General features: G+C 37.6%; 2 protein-coding genes across 4 annotated transcripts; one reads left to right on the top strand and one right to left on the bottom strand.

Moving 5' to 3' along the window:
- Nucleotides 1–3,385: 3,385 nt before the first annotated feature.
- LOC137199708 (kelch domain-containing protein 1-like) lies at nucleotides 3,386–10,529 on the top strand. Of its 3 annotated transcripts, none has more exons than XM_067614190.1 (14): nucleotides 3,386–3,526; nucleotides 3,932–4,045; nucleotides 6,172–6,242; nucleotides 6,404–6,521; nucleotides 6,892–7,004; nucleotides 7,270–7,357; nucleotides 7,722–7,805; nucleotides 7,916–7,996; nucleotides 8,090–8,148; nucleotides 8,412–8,521; nucleotides 8,622–8,694; nucleotides 8,875–8,959; nucleotides 9,784–9,836; nucleotides 10,136–10,529. In XM_067614190.1, exons 2-14 carry the CDS (start codon nucleotides 3,938–3,940, stop codon nucleotides 10,275–10,277), a joined length of 1,185 nt encoding a protein of 394 aa, XP_067470291.1. In that variant the 5' UTR covers nucleotides 3,386–3,526; nucleotides 3,932–3,937; the 3' UTR covers nucleotides 10,278–10,529. The 3 variants fall into 3 exon arrangements, with proteins under 3 accessions (XP_067470291.1, XP_067470289.1, XP_067470292.1); XM_067614188.1 differs by having other exon boundaries at nucleotides 3,929–4,045; XM_067614191.1 differs by having other exon boundaries at nucleotides 3,896–4,045.
- Nucleotides 10,530–10,645: 116 nt separating this feature from the next.
- LOC137199709 (uncharacterized) lies at nucleotides 10,646–13,175 on the bottom strand. The gene is made up of 3 exons (XM_067614192.1): nucleotides 12,364–13,175; nucleotides 12,133–12,200; nucleotides 10,646–11,732 (listed from the first exon to the last, which is right to left on the bottom strand). The coding sequence occupies exons 1-3, from the start codon at nucleotides 12,874–12,876 to the stop codon at nucleotides 11,630–11,632; spliced, it is 684 nt and encodes a 227-aa protein (XP_067470293.1). The 5' UTR covers nucleotides 12,877–13,175; the 3' UTR covers nucleotides 10,646–11,629.
- Nucleotides 13,176–13,547: the final 372 nt, after the last annotated feature.

The raw sequence follows: 13,547 nt of genomic DNA, 5'->3' as shown, positions 1-13,547 counted from the left end.
CGCTTTGCGCTCCTCCTTCTTTTGGCTGAAAATAATAATTTTTCCTTTTTTCCCTAGATATTATTGATCTATTTCTACTATAGAGCTCCCCTTCCGAATTTATTTTTTTATAGATACTCCCCTAATATTAAATGATGATATAATTTAACTTAATTTCCTCGTTTCCTTCTTGTTATGTGTTATTGAGTTTATGATTGTTTTCAGTTCAACACAATTATAAAGATGTTTAGGAAATACAACATTATTTTTACATTTCCATTAGTATTATTTTAACTTAGTGTGTATATGTATTGGTTACCAAGAGAGAAAGAACCCCAGAAAGAAAATACAAATAACTTTATAGCAGCAATTATTGTATAGGTTACATTAGAGGTACTGTAAATATGACAATATTTCTTCCCAAAAAGCATAATGAGAAATGACAAACTTTTTCGTCTCACAGAATTTGTGTGGATTACATCACCAAGAATGTGAGGAACTATGAGATGCTCAGAAATCAGCTTTCTCTCCGTCCTCCTGAACTACTGACAAACAACAGCATCAATATTTGGATAAAAGCATAAAATATGAATGTACTGCACTCCCTGAGTGACTACTACAGAGTAGGGCAACATTTTAACTATATATATATTGTAACTGTATACAACTATAATGTAAAAAATGTTTTATGGTCTTATATTTTTTGTGTTTTATGTACATATTTATTTTTACATATTTTATTTTTTACTGTCTGCCCCCTGAAATGCACAACAAACTGCTGCAGTGATGAATAAATGGCACATAAAAATCATGCAAAACAAACACACACAGTTACCACCAGAAACTTGGTAAACACATGGTAATAACACTACAATATATTGTTTATATTAGGACATGTGAAATGAAAAACAGCTGCAATTCTTCTGTTACATTTCTGGCTGACATGCAGGCTATGTCATACAGTGACACAAAGTGCAATTTGCGTGTTCAAGTACTCTATGTGTGCATGTACAAAAGGGTTGTGTTCCTCCACCAGTGGCAGCAGGCACATGGCACATGCACATGCAGTCTATTCCCTGAAATGTTCGGGAACATTTCCTGCATGGTGTATATGTTTACATGTGGTTGTATCTTGTCATCGGCTGGGACACACTGAGCCTTTGTTGTCACACAGTCCTTTAATAGAACAGTGAAGAAATGCAGTCCAGAAGTGAATCTTTAAATAAAGAATCCCAACTCATAGCTATCTTTGCAAGATTGCCATTTAAATAAAACTATAGCCCTAAAGGCACAAAACAGCTAGTGGAAAATGTTTGTTGTTGTCTGTTTTCTGAATACCATGGCCACATTGTTCATTACACAATGTATTTTGCTGCTAAACTTTGCACAACTTTGCTGTGCTTCAATAAGGAGGGACATAACTGACCAAATGCTTGCTCTGTGTTCTATTAACAGAGTAATAGTAACAAGTAACAGTTCACAAATGAGTGAATGCTCTGTGGAGCCCAGCAGGATTAAGACGATGACAGTGACACTTTAACACAGCAAGGAAAACCACTGAGGCCTCTGTCAGTTGAGCAGTATTGTCTGTGCAGCTCCTGGCTCCTGCTCAAGTTGATGTTATGCCTCTGCCATTACACTCATGTCATAAATAAGAAATAAGTAAATGCAAAGGCCTGAGGTGCAGCTGTTTTGGTTAAATACAAGCAATATTGAATTTATTCAGGAAGTACTGCTTAAATACAGTGAATGAAACTCCCCAGGAGGGGCAGGAAGTTTGTCACAATAAAATCTTGCTTCCTCTTCTCTTTTTAATGTTTCCGCTGGACAGTGCTGTGAGTGGCATGAATGGCATGAATTGAATTGTGAAATAAACCAATACATTTTGGGCCTCCACGGGACGACCACTGTTTCAAAGTAATGAATGATTTCCAGCAAAGGTGGGAAGTAACAGAGTTTATTGCAGGTTATTTTTCATTTAATCCCAGTTGTCCTTTTTTACAAATTGTATTTTTATTTCAAAATGCCATTTTCTCAATGTCCGTTTTATTTCATAATACCAGTTTCACAGATCCTTATCTGCAATCATGACAAACACACCACACCCAGTTATTTGATTCGGTGTAACATCCTCTATAAAAATAGCATAAAAGTATGCAAAAATATATTTAGGAAAAACGACATTTTGGAATAAAAGCTGCTGGAATGAATTAAAAATGAGCACAAAATAACTATGATATTGTGAAAATATGCAGGATGGATGAAATGACATTTCAAAATAAAGAGCTGACTTGAAAAAAAATTGGATTATTTCACAGTTCAGTGGTTATATTACACATTTTGATTGTCTTTATTCATATGATTTTTTATTTATAATGTCTTTTATTGATTTAATATTTAACACTTTGATCTCCATCGAGTGGTCAGGGGGGATTTTATTTTTTAAAAGAAAAGAACACCGGATATTTAATTTTATTTTGTAACGTTATGTTTTCCCACCCGCATTCTGCGAAGACCCGCCCCTACCCCGTCTTGTGGTATTTATGTAGTGTCGGAATAATCAGAAAAATGACTTTCCGACTGGGAAAATTCACACGAATGCCACATGAACATAAACAGTTTGTATAAACAAAACTGTTTATACCGGGGGTACATATACAACATTATAAAAAAAAAAAATAAAATAAAAAGAGAAAAATAAAATATTTTAAAAATAATTATACATATTCATAATAATGTATATCAGTCCAATTTATCGAAAACACGATTTGTTTTCATTGCCTTCTTATTCTTAGGTACTCTTATTGTAGTGCCATATTGATGTAGTTCTTGATAAAAAAAAAAAAGTCTGTCCATCTCTTCTTGTGAATGTGGAAGTTGGTGAAAATTTTGGTACACGACTTGCCCAAAGTTGAAGTCATATACGCAGAAACATGGTGTAAACGATGAAATAAATGTTTGGTCGATAGTAAGAAATGTTTTACCAATTAATGTATTGCATATAATTTTTTTGCTCAAATGTAATTTGTAACATGGTATTGGGTTGTAACCATTAGTTACTGTCCACGTAGAGTGACCTAGATTAGTTTGAAAAGTTATTTATTAGCATGAACCCTGATAACAAGTCAGGTCAAGCAATAATTTAGTGGTTTCAGGGAATGTACTGATGCAACAAGTATGGGACAAAATACAACCCATCCTCTTTGTAGCGTCCATGTTGTTTCCACAAAGCTCACGAACACACAAAGTCAGAGGAACGTCTTCCCATGTCGGGAAAGGGCCCCATCCGAGGTGCATGTGAATGCAGCATTTCGTCATGTTTAAACCTAACCAATCCAATCATCGAAGGCAACGAGCACTAGCCAATCAGAGAGAGAGGAGGGCGGGTCTTCGCGGAATGCGGGTGGGGAAAGAAATAACGCTGTTGACGCAGCTAATGGGGCAAGAACGAGGCTTTCTGCCCGATTTTACGTTACGTGTGCAAGATGTTTTGGTTTTGTCAACATAAGAAAAAACTGTAAGAGCGACAGAAAGTGTTCAGTCGCCCGTGAGTATGTTTAAATATACCTTTTTAAAATTTTAAATCTTTGTTTAAATCGCCTCTGTATTGTGGACACAGTTTACCTGCCACTACAGCAACGTTAGCCTCCGGATAAACTGTAACTTAACGTTACACATGCTGACAGTTTTGTACAAATCCTGCATAACTTATAATATCTAATATAAGTTCTACAGTAATAATATCTTTTAACCTTTATTCTGAACAGAAATGACAACACCTTGTAGTGCAAAGAAAGCCTGGTTTGTGTGAAGGCTCTGCTGAAAGTCATGTGTTGCTTTCCTTGCTAAAATAGTCTTTACTGCAGCTGAGAGTCTACGAGACATTTTTAGACACATTTTTTTTATATAATTTTAGGTTCAAAGGCACGTCTTCTCTGTCTATTTATAGCAGCCAGTCATGGATTCCGCTTTTGAGAGGCACTGCTCGGAGCTGGTGGCCCGTGAAAGGAGCGGACACACCGCCGTGGTGGAGGACACCCTGCTATATGTGTGGGGTGGATACATGGTGAGAAAAACAAATAAATATGACTAAACAGCCTGTTTTACATGTTTAACAGTTTGCTTAGGGCCAGTTTATGCGTTATACACAGTGAAGTAAAGAAGTACATTTACTGAGGCACTTAATTTATATGTTATTACAATACTTGAGTATACTTCAGGGGTTAATATTGCATATTTTTTTAAAGAGATTTTTCGATATATAATCCATTGTCACAGAAGCTCCCTAATAGTAGCCTGTATAAAGTAGATACAATTAACTATAACTGGTTCAGTTAGAACATTAAAATGATGCTTAGTGCATCAGTAATAATACATCAACAATAACTCAATAAAATATATATATAACAGTCTGAAAGGAGCCCTTCTGCATAACAGATACTTACGTTATGCACATAATATTTAATTTTTCTTCAATAAAATGTTGAATGCAGAACTTTTTCAGTACGGTATTTCTATTTTATATTCTATTTTTATAGGTTGACAATTTTTCAAGTCTGTCCTAAAACAAAAGTCAGGTGCCCGTATTGACATGTTTTTGCTGCTGTAATCATTCCTCTTGTTCACATTGACCATTTTAAGGTCCTTTCATAATGCACTTACAATGTAAGTGACGGGGATAAAATCTACAACCGTCCTTCTGTGCAAAAATGTATTTAAAAGTTTATTTGAAGCTAATATATATATAATACATCCGTCAAATCAAGTCAATGTCTTAGTTACTGTGTTTTTAGTGCAAAATTCCTGATTTTTCTTACAATCATTCCACTGCAGCTGAACAGGAAAACACTGTCCATCAAGACACAAAGAAGGACTTTTTTTTTACTAAAAAGACTGTAACTATGGAAGATATCCACTTTATTTTACCTCATATTATCTTCAGATAAACTTTTAAATAGATTTTTTCTCGAAACAAGGACTGAGGATTTTGTCCCCAATCTCTCACATTGTAAGCATATTTTGGGAGGATCCTCTAATGAACAGGAGGAATAAAAACAGTGAGCAAAACCTGTTTCAATGTTTACGTAGGCTTCTGACTTTTTTTTTAAGACAGACTTGAAAAACTGTGAACTCATCCTTTAAAGAGGAACTGCACACTGAAATGTGTTATTTGAGCTGTAAACTAAATTATATGACTATTGGGATGAAACACATCAATGCTGGTGTTAATATTGGCATTGAAACCATATTTATAAAAACTGTCATTTCATGCGTTGAAAATGGCTCAACCTGTTTAAATCAGCCCTGAAAAGGCGTGGCCAATGCTGACGTAGAGCTGACAGTTTGGGAGGTCTCTATGTCAAGCAATTTATATAAATGGTAGAATGTCCACGCCCACCTCCCCCAGCCCTGCGCTCATTTTGAAATATATGCTGATCAAGACAGTTTTAGCTTCAGCAGTTAACAGCATTGCTGGCCTGCTGGAGGAAATCTCTCCGTCTGTGACTGTCCACGAGAGGAAGAGCTGCTGGCAGCCACAAAAACAACAGTAATCCTTCTCGCATCTCAGCCTGCAGCTCTTTAACTCTGCGACTGTCCTTTCCTGCAGTTAACAGCTAGTAAAATCTTGTTTTAAAAATGTGAAATCAGGGTGTAACCAGAGCTCTGCTGAAACTGTCTGTCCTGTCAGCCAGCTGAATCTGTCAGCTGAACCTGTCAGCTGTGGAGCAGCTCTGCTGAAACTGAAACTGAAGGTTCAATTTTTGCGGAGCTGCTCCACAGCAAACAGGTTCAGCAGACAGGCTCAGACTGGACAGACCTAAGGGTGCAGTTACGCTTTAAAGATTTGAATACTTCTTCTACCGCTGGTCATACAGTACATACCCATATGTGCCCAATTATGAAAAAAATTAATAACAAATTCATACATACATACAATACATACAAATACATAAATAAATGGAACAGGGGATACCATCAGTTAGCATGCTGTTATGTTATATATTTCAATGTACTGTAGGCCTTCTGAAACCTGGCAGAATGAACACATTTTCAGAATTTTATTTGCTTGGGTTTTGCATTCAACATAATTGTTTTATTTCCTTTTAATGATATAATTCATTCAGAACGACAGACTCAACATGTATTGTTACTGCAGATATTGATGTAACTGTAATGTTGTATTCTCTACAGTCAGTTGCTGATGACGAAATTTTCCTACCCAATGATGAAATCTGGGTATATGACTTAGAACAAGGTGTATGGTAAGGATATTGAATAAATTCCAAATATGCCTGTTTGTGTAGTAATGCAGTAACATTCACACATTCTGGTCTGTCATCTCTCTTTGTTTCTAGTGATTTACTCATGTCTCTTGACATAAGTGAATGTGAGCAGCCTATCCACATTTTTTCTTTCTCTGAAGGCAAGTGTTCCACATGACAGGGGAAGTCCCGCCCTCCATGTCTGGGACCTGTGGCTGCTCTCTAAATGGACATATGTACATATTTGGAGGTTGTGATGACAACGGACAGACCAATCAGGTGAGGTTGATATGTGAGCAAACCGATGCTCCACACAGTGCATGACGCTCCACATAAAGTTTTGGTAGATGTGACAGATTTATTTTTGTGTGATTTCATAATCAGAAACAGTGAATTTCAGTTTTAACACCTGAATAAAATCCCCTTTAAGGGTGTGAGCTCTTATGATATACATATCTATCCCTTAATGGATGTGAATTGAATGGAGAAAATGACCTACTACATTCTACCAGTTAAACAGATAGACGCATTGTCAGCCCCTTACAAAAGATGCACATTCCTCACTGAAAAACTGTGAAGAACTATGGATGAATTAGACACAGTGGATTAGGATTGACATGCCTAAAGGTCATTGTTTGATTTCAAACAGATCTATTGTGTCAACCTGACAGACGGAAAATATACATGGAGGAAAATCATACATGAGATGGGTTCTGCTCCCTCACCTCGAGACAAATTGTCCTGCTGGGTTTATAATGGGAGGTAAGCACTATGAGGATGTCTGTCTGATTTATTAAATTTAACACATGTTTTTATGTGTTGGTTTATTTTCATATCATATAGTCTTCATTCTCTCTTTGCTTTAGTAAATTATACAACATATTCTTCAATATCACATATCCTTGTAGGCATTTTTTGCTTTATTCTATCACTATTTAAATTTGCAACATCTAAATGGAGGTAATTTCTTTCATTTTATCAAGTAGCATGATATTAACCATCATAATCTTTCCTTAATATTCTCCAGGCTAATCTATTTTGGCGGATATGGTCACAAACTTCTGACTGATGTCGACAGCAGAAACAGAAGCTTCATTGTAGATGAAGCATCATGGGTAATTTAATTTTTTTAATGAACTATAAATATGTTACAAGTCTTTGTACACTTTAGCTAATCCAGTAGTGCAGTTTAGGCATCAAATATATTTAAAATAAAACATCAGGGACATGTTTGATAGTTTGGAGTGCAAGGTATTCTGTATTTTTGTTTCTTCTTTAGAATGTGGTACAAGTATCATTTTTTATGAGATTTTGTTCCAAAATTGGTGAGAAATTTCAGCATCTGGTGACACAAATGTTAAATCATTGGTACAGATGAAGAATCCTTTTACATGCCTCCAGATGTATGAGAGTCAGTTTGTGTTAAGAGCAGTAGATAATCATTTCTTGGCTCCTGTTAAGCTATCTTGGTGTTTTCAGGTAGAGGATGTCTTCTGGGGATGGAACAACGAGGTTCATGTATTTGACCCCATGCAAGCCAGTTGGGATGAACCACAAACCCATGTAAGTCAGAGTGTTATTCATGCCTCAGGGGGGGTTTAGCAGTATTGGAAATCTGTTAAGAAAATTTCAAGATTTTCTGATGATTTTCCATTGATCGTTTTCATGTGCAGGGCCGCGCTCCAGCCCCCAGGGCAGCCCACGCCAGCGCCACACTTGGTTGTAGAGGATACATATGTGGAGGCAGAGTCATGGTGAGAGCTCTACATGGTTTTCAGGTTTTCCTCATATATCAGCATTCATTAGTAGCATTGGTGATTAGTGATTTCTCTTTTCTTTAAATACAGGAAACCAGGACGAGTGACATTCACTGCTTAGACCTTGAATCATGGACGTGGTCAGAAATGTATGTGATTGTGATAAATAATTACACTCTGTTGTGCTTCCATCCAGGTCAAGTATTTTATTAGAGACAGAAAAGCATACACATAATCATTCCAGAGACTAAAGCTGGGCCAGCATTCAAAGAAAAGTGCATTGTATCCATCTTGTAAGACTAAACTACAAGTATGCTCAGATTACACTCTCTCAACATGATCATTAATATTCAAAGGCATAATCTCTTCCCAGGTTTCTCTTTGATAATGTTGTGTAAAATATGTTTTCCAGAACCCCAGTGTCCACCACTCCAGTGGGCAGATCATGGCATACACTCACCACAGTGACGGATAACACTTTGTTTCTGTTTGGAGGTCTCAGTGTAGACTGCATACCAATGAGTAAGGAAATGTACCCACTTTTATTTCCCTTGTTTAAATGTCGTTGCAGTTCTGATATAATTGTTTTCTTTTTTAATAAAGTATTGTCTTCCTCCATCAGGTGATGGGTGGTTGCTTGATGTTGAAACAAAGAAATGGAGAGAAATCGAGCATCCCTATAAAAATAAGCCAAGGTAGCAACTTATACATATTTACAGATTTCTACCCTGACCCTAACCAAAAGTTTCAGGTTGTACACTTACTATAGAGCTTGAACATTCAGATATGATCATGAAAAAATGATGGGAGGGTCTTTTGTGAGAATTATATGTCTTTTCAGTAAATCTTGCATCTTTTTTTCCCCCTTGCTCAAGGTTGTGGCACACAGCATGTCCAGGTAAAGACTCTGATGTCATTGTGTTTGGTGGAAGTTGTGACTACATCCTCCTTGTTGACACAGTGAGTATCATAGAGAGAGAGGTGAAATTATTTTAATTTCATTTAAATTATTCTAATTTCACATACATTTGGAAATCATCAAGCTAAATCCCTTTGAAAAAACAAACAAACAAGAAAAAACAACTAAACGCCTCCTGAAATTACATTAAAGGACCAGTGTGTAAGATTTAGGGGGTTCTATTGGCAGAAATATTCATAAGTATGTTTTAATTAGTGATAATCACCTGAAACAAAGAATTGTTGTGTTTTCGGTACCTTAGAATGAGCCCTTTATATCTACATAGGGAGCGGGTCCTCTTCCACGGATGTTGCACTGCCATGTTTCTACAGTAGCCCAGAATGGACAAACCAAACACTGGCTCTAGAGAGGGCCTTTTGCGTTTTTTGTGAGTTTAGTGGCCACCGTAGGTTCTCCTACATGCTTGGAAAGGGGTTGCAGTCTGTTTGCAATCTGCACCCTCAATGCTAGATGCCACTGAATTCTACACACTGTTCCTTTAATTCACGCACAACTTTAAAACTATGCGGAGAAACTGATAAAAAATATTTGGCATTCAACATTCAAGCAAAGCGTACTCTGATAAGAAGAATTCTGCTCTTAACAGTTGTATTCACATAATGGCCAGTGTCAAGAAAAGTATATTGTGTTTAAAAAGCTACACAACACAGGGTATGTTCATGTGTACCACAGTTGATACTTTCAGTAAAGCATTAAGCAAAAAGGGACGTGGAATGCAAGTCTTTGAAAGAAACTACTTTGTGCTGAAATATAGCCTTGCAAATACTGAAAGAACACAAAATAACCCTTACATGTTTCACTTTAGGGTCACTGCAATGATGCACTCGTTTTCCAGATGCAGCCATACCCTCTATTCAGGTAAAAGCTTTCTATATTTTATCAGTCTCCAAGAGAGACATTTATAAAAAAAGCCACAGAAAGAAAATATGAATAATTTTATGGCAGCAGAAGTGATTTGCACAACAGACATTTTGACTTGCCGAACACAGGTGAAATTAATGATTAATTGCTCACATTTAGGTGTCAGTTCCAAGGTCTTGGTAATGTGCTTGTTAATGAAATTAGTTTCACCTGTGCAGTCAGAATAACTGCTGTGAAAAAGGTTTACTGCCCTGTAGGTCATTATACTTATACTTTATATCGTCTTCTTCTGTTAGGATTTGTGAGGATTACATTGCCAAGAATGTGAGGAACTATGAGACACTCAGAAGTCAGCTCCCTCTCCTTCCTCCCAAACTGCTGACAGCAGTACAGAAGAGAATGTCTTTCTACAGGCCTTCAAAGAAACAACAGCATTAGTTAAATAACTTCTTCAATGCCAAGAAAAATGCATTATGATACAAATTGTTATTTAAGTACTGTACTCCTTTCATTTTTGAACAGCTCAGTCAAAGTGTGGGGTAGCATTTTTATTTTATAAAATATAATGTGCAAAATATTTTATGGTGTTATATTTTATTGTTTTACAAATGCAAATTTTATTTTGTAATGTCTGCCTGCTGAAACTGTTCCTGTGTTGACTGTGATGATTAAATGGCACATCAAAAAGTTTTTCTCTGATGTAGATTATTAGATTACAAAGGTATTTTAAGTATGTCACCTAAGCAATGCTGTAATAGCAAATTTAACACACACACAGACACACACAGAAGCACAGACAATTCACATGATCACAAACAGGAATAGTCCATTTTTATTTGCAAGATAAAACAAAATTACAAAATTCGTACTCTACATTTCTGGTTGAAATTCACCAGTCGTTAAACAGTGACAGCTGCAGTTTCTTGACATATACGGTTATTAACGTAAATGTTCAAGTATATATACATGCACACAGTTACTGTGTTCCACCACTAAGTGGCAGCACACCTTTATGTTTGAATGTGGTTGAATCTTGTGTTCTGCAGAAAAGGAGCTGGGTCAAACTGAGACTTATTGAAAGTCTCTCTGTAGCCACACATTCCTTCTTCATGGGTGGAGAAGTGCAGGAACTGTGGTCAGGAAGGAAACCTTAAATAAACAATCCAAGCTCATGCCTTTGCAGGTTTGCCACTAAAGGAAAAACTATAGCCCTTCACATTGCATTACATGCACAAAACTGCTGGCGGAAAATGATATTTTTCCATATAGTGTCACCACAAGACCTCAAGAATGTGCCTGTGCTGCTAGATTTTTTTTTACAGAAATGCTGAGTTTAAGCTACCAGAGAAATGTTTGTGTTCTCTCTTGTTTCCCATTAACAGACAAGTTAAAGTAAAGTAAGTAATAGATTACAAATAAATAGTTGTGTGCTCTGTGGGAGCCCAGCAGGATTGAGGGGGTGACAGTGACACCTTATCACTGCAGGGACGTGCAGATAACAAACCAGGGAGGCCTCTGTCTGTTAACAGCTCTGGTCCGTGTGAGGAGAACCCTCTGGCATCTGTTCAAGTTGGTGTTATAACTCTGCAATTACACTGCTTTGTTGTTAAATAAAACTTGGGTAAAGGCCTTGAGTGCAGCTCCTCAACACAATGTTAAATCTATCTAAGAAACCCTGCAAAAATACAGTGAATGTAACCCTTTTAAGAAACCCTGGTCCTCTTTCTTTTTTCATTATTTTATCTGCAAGCTGCTGCATCTCATGAAGGCAGCTCCGGGGCAACTGAGGGTCAACTAAACTCGTTCTCAATAGTGTCCATCAGCTCCTCTTCTGATCCATTATACAGGATGACTGGCATGGTGAGAGAGGAGCCATGGAGGCTGCCCAAAGTCCTGAGGAGAGCAGAGAAACATTTCAGCAAGATGATAATAATACTGTGAAATTTGATGTGTTATTTTAACAATATTCTTTTGATTAAATCAAGCCACAACATCTGTTAATCAACTGATGAGTTTCCAATTATTATAATGCACAGCAGGGCCATGATGGTGATGAGGTCAGAGCTATGAAATATATTGTGCCCAGTTTTCACACTCACCTCTCAACAAAAACAGCAACAACAGACACTTGTTTGTTTCCGGCCTCCTTGCAGACGTCTGACTAATGTTATCTGCTCTGAGAATAATGGTTTGGTATTTCGATCCCTTTCAGGTGAATTTGATCTGGCCCTGCTCGGCTTTTACTACTCCACTGAGCTCGGAAATCAATTATTGATCAGAGTTGTCTACTTACGATGTTTTTTCTGATGTGGGAACAGCTTCCAACAAGGCCACTCTTGTCAAAAAGCCCTGTGAGGAGGACTGACATCAACCAGAGAGGAAAGAAAGCATATCAAGTGTTTTAATTTCAGCATTAAGCAGTTATCTATGCTCATGGTTATTCTAAAATAATCCAGATGTTAATGATCTATAATGAACTTAGTTACACTGTAAAAAGATCTAATGTCCATAAAATGATGCTTACATCATGCTGACCGGGACCCGGAGGTGTGTGTTTTTGAACGTGCGTGAAAGCATCATTGCTTCTCTTGTTTACATCTCTTGTTCCACCGTGGGAGCCACGTGGCTCTTCGGCTGTTCCCGTCTCTTTAAGTTGAGGAGTTGAGCTCAAGTCTTCATCAGCGTCCTCCCGGCTGAAATGACACAGTCCATATGTTTTGGATCTGATGAAAGTCTTCTTGGAAGGATGTTTCTTTACAGAAGCCCTCTCTCGCTCCTCATAATCTGTCAGAACTGTGTCCAGCAGCTCTCCATCAATATCATCGTCCTCCCCAGAGAACTCAGAGTCGTGGCCCTCGCTGTGGCAGCCCGGTTGCGCACGGTTGCGCGCGTTGCGCAAAATTGTGTGAATTTTGAGAGGTTTGAATGCACGGCTGTGCTGTTTGGGTGAAGTGACACCGGCAGCTTTTTTAGTCACGTTCACCTCGCTGACACACGCAGGTGCAACTTTCTTTCCTCGGCTCGTACCGCTGCCCATGTCCTGTCTTGCTGCGTCCAAGATCTAAAAGCAAAGTCCCATTTCCAAACTCCCCCTCCAGCACACCAGGAGCGTTAAGAGTCGAAAATTATCCAAAAAAGGCTTGATCCTTTGCAGGGTTTTAAGGTAAGTTTTCAATTAGGTTATAAGACAGTTCTTTGGCTAAAAATCAACTGAAAATGTTCAAGAACTGCAGACGCACCTTTGAAGTGAACGCATTTTCCATGTTTAAAGACCACGGGACTCTCTCCAAACTTTGGAGTAACTCCACATCAGGATGAGAAGCAGTGTATCCGTTACATAACACCAGTTTGGCTCAGGACCCCTGGGAGAAAACTCCGCCTTCTTATATGGGGAAACACACACCCTTTATGTTTCCACTACTGAACAAAACCTCCAATTTTAGAGGCTTTGCCTCTGACTGCATTTTCTAATTTGTCATAAATAGAAATAATTTCTGTTGAAAGACTAAAAAGAGCAATGTCTGTATTGAAATATTCAGTCATTCTCATGACAAAGAAAGAGATTGCATAAGGACTTAGACAGTAAGATGTGAAAAGGCTAACAGGAGGCAATCAGCTTGATTTATCGGTATCACATCAGCAACAATACCCAGCCTATTGCCCGTCTGTGCTCAGCTAATAGATTTTATTGAGGCAAGTGAGGTCAAG

This window comes from Thunnus thynnus, chromosome 16 (assembly GCF_963924715.1).
Source record: "Thunnus thynnus chromosome 16, fThuThy2.1, whole genome shotgun sequence".
Taxonomy (NCBI): Eukaryota; Metazoa; Chordata; class Actinopteri; order Scombriformes; family Scombridae; genus Thunnus; species Thunnus thynnus.
This window is presented reverse-complemented; position numbering and strand designations above follow the sequence as displayed.

What these genes read in the sequence shown, in the direction of transcription:
- LOC137199708 (XM_067614190.1), top strand. Translation starts at nt 3,938, where the DNA reads ATGGATTCCGCTTTTGAGAGGCACTGCTCGGAGCTGGTGGCCCGTGAA. An exon ending in TGCTGGGTTTATAATGGGAG is followed by an intron (nt 7,005 to 7,269) that starts GTAAGCACTATG and finishes AATATTCTCCAG; the next exon opens with GCTAATCTATTTTGGCGGAT. An exon ending in TATGTGGAGGCAGAGTCATG is followed by an intron (nt 7,997 to 8,089) that starts GTGAGAGCTCTA and finishes CTTTAAATACAG; the next exon opens with GAAACCAGGACGAGTGACAT.
- LOC137199709 (XM_067614192.1), bottom strand. Translation starts at nt 12,876, where the DNA reads ATGGGCAGCGGTACGAGCCGAGGAAAGAAAGTTGCACCTGCGTGTGTC. An exon ending in CGGGTCCCGGTCAGCATGAT is followed by an intron (nt 12,201 to 12,363) that starts GTAAGCATCATT and finishes GGTTGATGTCAG; the next exon opens with TCCTCCTCACAGGGCTTTTT. An exon ending in CCCACATCAGAAAAAACATC is followed by an intron (nt 11,733 to 12,132) that starts GTAAGTAGACAA and finishes TGCTCTCCTCAG; the next exon opens with GACTTTGGGCAGCCTCCATG.